This window comes from Monopterus albus, unplaced genomic scaffold (assembly GCF_001952655.1).
Source record: "Monopterus albus unplaced genomic scaffold, M_albus_1.0 scaffold324.1, whole genome shotgun sequence".
NCBI lineage: Eukaryota > Metazoa > Chordata > Actinopteri > Synbranchiformes > Synbranchidae > Monopterus > Monopterus albus.
The window spans coordinates 65,137-71,499 of NW_018128204.1; the positions used below are offsets into that span (position 1 = coordinate 65,137).

The following is a 6,363-nucleotide window of genomic DNA, read 5'->3' on the forward strand; positions in this document are numbered from 1 at the left end:
GGTTTGACTTCCTGGCTTGACTATTGTAATGCCCTGTACTCCGGGTTATCCCAGTCATCACTCTCCAGGCTCCAACTTGTTCAGAACGCAGCTGCCCGTCTGCTGACAAACACTCGTTGGCATGCCCATATCACTCCGGTTCTGCTGTCTCTTCACTGGCTGCCCGTTAAATGGAGAGTAGATTTTAAGGTTTTGCTTTTTGTTTTTAAAGCCATGCACGGCCTTGCCCCTCAGTACCTGTCCGACCTCTTGGCTAGATATGTCCCTCGCAGAGCCCTGTGATCATCGAGTCACCTTGCTCTTGTCGTTCCCTCTGCACACTACAAAAAATGTGGAGGTCGCGCCTTTGCCGTGCATGGCCCTAGGCTGTGGAATTCCCTGCCTTTAGATATACGCTCGATAACTGAGCCGGCAGCGTTTAAGTCCTTTAAGTCAGCGTTAAAAACGCATCTTTTTAAGCAAGCTTTTAATGTTTAGCTGTTCACTGATTTTCGTCACCTTTAATAATTTATTTTTTTAACTAGTTTTAATATGTTAGGGTGTGTATTGGTCCTCTGGGCCACCACGGTTGAGCCCCCGGTGGGAGAGCCGGCCAGGTAGTAGTTGGCCTATATCAGACGGATGTCTATTTGGCTTCTGTCTGCCTATGAGTGTTCTTAACTGATATTGTATTACTATGTTTTTATTGTTGTAGCACTTTGTGCTCTTGAGCTGAAAAGTGCGGTACAAATAAAGATTATTATTATTATTATTATCATTATTAACCTTGTCGTTCCCCCTGCACACTACAAAAAATGGTTTGGTTAATAACCTTCAGTGGTGCCACCGCATCAAAGGTAGCCTGACAAGTAGAGTGAAAATCTAATGCAAACTCCTCTGTGTCCGCAGAGTCAGAAATTACAAGATTTTCACTAAAGATAGCAGAGAACTGAACAGAAGTGGAAGAATTAAACGTACGGCAAAGCCACGGAGTAGCACAAGGTGCAGTTGTATCACAAATAAAATCAATCTCAAATAACACAGGCAAATGATCAGAGAACACAGCATCACAGATTTCTAATTCATGAACTGGCACACCATAAGACAGGACAAGATCCAAGGTGTGCCCATGCTCATGGGTGGGACCAGCCACAAATTGTGTAAGATTAAAAGAATCAATAAGATCTAAAAAAGCCTTAACTAAAGGTTTGTCAGGACAACAAACATGGATATTAAAATCTCCAAATAATTAAAACCTGGTCAGAATTCGGAAAAATCACATATAAAATCCTTATTGAACTTAGGTGGGCGATAATAGGTAACATCTGCATTTTCCTAGCATGTGGGTATCGACGGACCATGATGAGATCGAGAAGGTGGCCAAATCCTGGGGTGCCCGAGTGCATCGCAGAAGTCCTGAATTCTCCAGAGATGCTTCCACATCATTGGAAGCTATTCAAGAGTTTGCCAGGCTCAATCCGCGTATGTATGGCACTGCAGGATGTGTAAACTGGCTGGCTGCCACCGTGTGGTCTTAGCTCTGCTATGTTTCTGTTTAATTACTGACAGAGCAGCCATTTGACTTTAAATACATCCTTTGTTGACTTTGTTTTCATAGACGTGGATGTGATATGTCACATTCAGGCTACGTCTCCATGTCTCCATCCAAAGCATGTGAAGGAGGCCCTACAGATGATCCTGCAGCAGGGCTATGATTCAGTCTTCTCGGTGGTCAGGAGACACCATTTCCGTTGGAAGGAGGTCAAAAAAGGATGTAAGTCAACACATAAGACTGTTGTTACAGTGCACTGAAAATAGTCCAGGATCTAGTCACCCTTTTGTGTGTAATTTTTTACAGTTCTAGATGATGTAGGTTACACTATAAACATTTTATTTTATGGATCCTGTACTTTCCTGGTAATTTACTGGAAACTGTAACTGAAAGCTGTTTGATAATTGTTAAATATTCACTTAACTTCACCTACTACATAATTTCCTAGTTTTTTTTTAAGAACTATAATATAAGGAGCAAGTACTTAATAACTGCAGAAATGAAAACTAAGCTGTTCTTCATTTACCTTATAATTAATGCCAAATTGTGTAGGTCTTTTTTTGGAAATATAGATTATTGTTTTTCTCACAGCAGTAAATCCTTTAAGTTCAGGTTAATTTTGCCCCCCTACTGTACCTTGAACCACTATATCCCAGCTCTAAAATTGGCTAGGGACTTTTGTTGATTCTGCATGCTGACAATAGCATTGAAGCAGGTTGCTGCATGTTATAATGAGGAGTAGTGAAGAGGCAGGAGCATGAGAGAGGAGTGAGCTATTGTAGAGCTACTCGACGTTGGTTGATCACTCTTAGTGAAATGGCTACTGAGTGTAGTCAGTGCAGAAATGCTTAAAAGGATAAGGCTGGTCATTTTCTATATTAATAGTATTTTCAACAGTGGCCATACAGAAACTAAAACCGACAATGAATTGCCTGTACTCACAGTTAATGTCTGTCAGCTGTTAGTCCTGAATTAGCTTGTTCATCTGTGCTGTATATTGCCATTGTTGTTCAAAAATGATTAAAAACACACCGATGCACTGGGTAATATGTTTTTTCATTATGAAACCCTAGACCCGTCTATGTTGCCGTACAGGCTGAGGTCAGCACAAGTCAGAGTCAGCTGCGCATGCATGAGATATTGTGTGAGCTCTCAGCTTTGTTTGCATTCTGCTAGCTCCTCATGCTCAGATCTGAGGTTTGCTAATGAAGGAATATGTCACCCAACAGTGTGTTTCACACTGACGGAAATTAACCGTGAGTAGAGGCAATTCAGTGTTGGTTTTGTGTCTTTATGGGTGTTAATATAGTTATAAGTATGAGTATTAGAGGGCGGTATCAGACCCAGTTCAAAATGACAGTTGATGATGCTGTGTAGTTGACTGGTCCTTTAATCTGTAACCCTGCCTTCTTCTAGCCGGTGAGTTTACCAAGCCACTCAATTTGGACCCAGCCCACCGGCCGCGACGTCAGGACTGGGATGGAGAGCTGTGTGAGAACGGCTCTTTTTATTTCACCACCAGAGACCTCATAATGAACGGATCCCCACAGGTACTTATTCAGCAAAATTAATTGCAGTATTTTTTATTTTTTTTTATGTTTCTTAGTTTCACGTCTCTTAAAAGTGACAGGGTTGTTATGTGCCTCCACTAGTTACATGTAACCAGTGACAACCTGTGACATGTAAATTTGAAAAGTGCTAACTCAACATTTTTCAATTTTAATTCTGGTTTCATTCATTATTTTGCAGATTTGCACTTAGTGTTGCAGTTTCTGTTGGGGTGATTTTATATTTTTAATTGTGCAGTCTTTACATTTACCCCACATCCCCCTCTACAGAGTGGTAAGGTAGCCTACTATGAGATGCCGCCAGAACACAGTGTGGACATTGACGTGGACATCGACTGGCCTGTGGCAGAACGGAGGGTTCTCAGGTTAAATAAAACACATTCTCTGCATTAGAAAACAGCCATGTCCAGCTAGATTACTGACAGTAGAGGCTTTAGACAAGACCCTGTGTACATGCTGGTGTTTGTTTATTCCATTTCTGTCTTCTTTTCTGTCAAAAGAATTTACAAAGAAGCAATGAAGTAACTGGAATCTTTCAATAAGAGATTGGTTTACTTGCAGCAAGGAGACAAGTCAGCACAGGCATACAGAGTTGTCTGAATGAGTTTAGTCTAAACATCACAATATATAGGACAAAGGGAACTCCCTAGAGACACATCCCAGGCGTTAATCAGGTTGTAAAAAAGATTTGCAGAGGGAAAGTGAACTTGAGAGGGTTTTGCCCTGATGACCCCTAAGACACTACACGATCTGTTGTCTGTTTATCTCCACAATACATGGCCAGAACAGTTTATGGCTGGCTCACTTAAGTCTTGGGGGCCATCTGGTTGAACATATAACAACGCACAAAGTACAAAAACAGAGATAGAACATGTTCTTCAGTTCACACCAGCAGTGTCTCACAGGTCCCTGTGATCTGTTCTGAAAGTTTACAATCCATTGAATAATATACGTTGGTTAATATATTGATTAGAGCACAGTTTAAAACATACTTAATGTAATTTTCATGACATTTTATCCCCCAGTTTCTGGATTGGCTCCGGCCCCCCCCTGCCCCCCGTGACCTCGTTCAGGGACTAAGCAGTAGAAAATGAATGAATGAAAATTAATAAAACAGCAGTTTACTGTTTCAAGTAGTTTATTGAAACACTGTTCCAGTCAGTGGATTACGCCTGCCATCTTGGTATTTTGCAACCAGATTCTGAGCTTTAGTGACAAGAAGGTGGGCGACAGCATTGGACCGCCAATCAAAGTTGTCAAATCAACCAAAATACACCAAGAATATACACCATCGATCCAAGAACATTTTTGGGGCACTTAAAGGCTGCAACTCATGGTGATTTTCATATTAAGACAGACTGTCCTGGATGCATCTCGCAGAAACAGTCAGGACACAACGTTGTAATGGAGATGGGCAAACAAGCTGAAAACACAAATGCAAAACCAACCACTTAGTAACTACCCTTACAGTCTTTTTCTCTTGAAAGCAGTAGAACAGGATGTTTGAAAAACGCCTCTGGTAAAGCACAACCCTTACCTTTTATGTGGCCTGTCTTAATGTTTATGTAAATGATATGTAGTTTTTTTTTTTTTTGCAGGCTTCATAGTTGATGTTGATTTCTGTCTTCCCTTTTCATTTCTCTTCTTCTCAGGTAATGATAAAGCCGACATCAACTGTCTGAACCAGGCAGGTCTGAGTGCAGTACCTGGAGATGCTCCTGTGGTAGCCATTAATGCTGCAAAATACACCTGCCACAGTGTTGGAGGAAAGGGAGCTGTTAGGGAGTTTGCAGAGCACATTCTCCTGCAGAAAGAAAAGGCGAAGTCTCAGATGGAGCAGGATCGCATTGACCGCAGCAGCTCCTAGATACATTAAACACGACTTGGAAATTTTCAAAATTTGGCACATTTCATGGACAATTACTAGAAATGACTGTCAGTGGGTTCAGGTTTTAATAATTATAGAAGTGATTGTATATCTAAATAAAGTTCATCTAACATCCCTCCATGCTTCTTGTACAAAGAATTCTCCATCTGTTCTCCTGCTAAGATCCAACCAGATCCATTTGTACAGAAATCATGGAAGGATGTAAGATGAACTTAATTTCGATATTTCAACTCAAATATTAAACATTTTTAAAAGATCTGCAAACTTTTCCTCTGAGAGATTGATGGTCTGCTTTTTAGATGAATAACAGGGGTGTGGCTTCATATAATAACCTGGATTTGCACTTTACTCGGCCAGTGAAGTCATAAACTAAATGCACTCTGTTTGATAAGGCATTACTTGTATGTAACACTTATTCTCCATTTCCTCATGGCTGCTTTTTGGTTGAAGTGTTGAAATGTTCATCATTTGGCTTCAGGTGTGTTTTAATAATTGTCATAAGTGATTTTGTTCTGATTTCATAGTTTTCTGTGAAGTTGAAAAAGTGAAAGTGTCTAATGTGCAGCACAGGAAGATTGACACTTAAATGACAAATCATTAAGAAAGTGAAATGAATGCACATTATGTGGATTTGTTTTTTATTTATACGTTTACTTTGCCATAATTAATCTAATATATATACAGCTTTATATTTAACATGCAGTTATAAGAGTAGCATCTGTCAACAATACAGAGGAAGTTAATTCCTCCAAAGCTCATCCTAACATTAAGACCACATACACTTGTCCAGCTTATCAGAAAACCTCATTTTTAAGAAATGAACAAATTATTCAAAGTACATTAAAATGTTTCACCTACATTAGTCTATTAACATGTGCCCAGGCTTGTGTATCAGAAAGAGAAGAAGCAGCTACAAATGACTTAGTGGTTGTTCTGTCACTCTGTCATTTGTACTGGTGTGATGACCAGCGGCCCGTCATTCTTCCCTGATTTATTAGTACAAGGGCTGAAGAAAGGGTAGATATGCTGAGTGAAAGTGTCGTTGAAAGTGTAGATGTGGATTTTAGCATCAACATTGTAGAAGGATACCTGTAGAGAAGGAGGACATAAGGAATTATTTAAAAACAGAACTCCTCTAGATAGAAATATAATATGAGCTTACAATATACCAGGCTCACCTGTCCTTTGTCAAAGTCCACAAATACCCCAATTTTGTGTGGCTGGCGGTTCAGATGGACATCTGTAGAGGGCTCAGAGGGGAAGGCGTATTTATTCCTGAGCAGTGGAATAAAAGGAAGGACAGGAGAAAGTAAAAGATAATAAAAACAATATATGAACAATTGTCTCTAGTGTACAAACTGCAATAAAATGCAAAC

General features: G+C 40.0%; 2 protein-coding genes across 2 annotated transcripts in view; one reads left to right on the forward strand and one right to left on the reverse strand.

The window, feature by feature from the left end:
- The window catches only part of LOC109974201 (N-acylneuraminate cytidylyltransferase-like), a 22,421-nt gene extending 16,538 nt beyond the window's left edge, over window positions 1-5,883 (forward strand). Inside the window, exons 3-8 of the mRNA XM_020624291.1 lie at window positions 1,319-1,461; window positions 1,598-1,753; window positions 2,948-3,081; window positions 3,370-3,485; window positions 4,587-4,618; window positions 4,752-5,883. Coding sequence (XP_020479947.1) covers window positions 1,319-1,461; window positions 1,598-1,753; window positions 2,948-3,081; window positions 3,370-3,485; window positions 4,587-4,618; window positions 4,752-4,966 — 796 coding nt within the window. The 3' untranslated portion in view covers window positions 4,967-5,883. The remainder of the gene's footprint in view (window positions 1-1,318; window positions 1,462-1,597; window positions 1,754-2,947; window positions 3,082-3,369; window positions 3,486-4,586; window positions 4,619-4,751) is intronic.
- Window positions 1-6,363, reverse strand: part of LOC109974190 (nuclear factor 7, brain) — a 20,668-nt gene that overhangs the window by 9,102 nt on the left and 5,203 nt on the right. The window contains exons 11-12 of the mRNA XM_020624269.1: window positions 6,166-6,262; window positions 5,944-6,076 (exon numbers count right to left, since the gene is read on the reverse strand). Of these exons, the coding sequence (XP_020479925.1) occupies window positions 5,944-6,076; window positions 6,166-6,262 (230 nt within the window). The remainder of the gene's footprint in view (window positions 1-5,943; window positions 6,077-6,165; window positions 6,263-6,363) is intronic.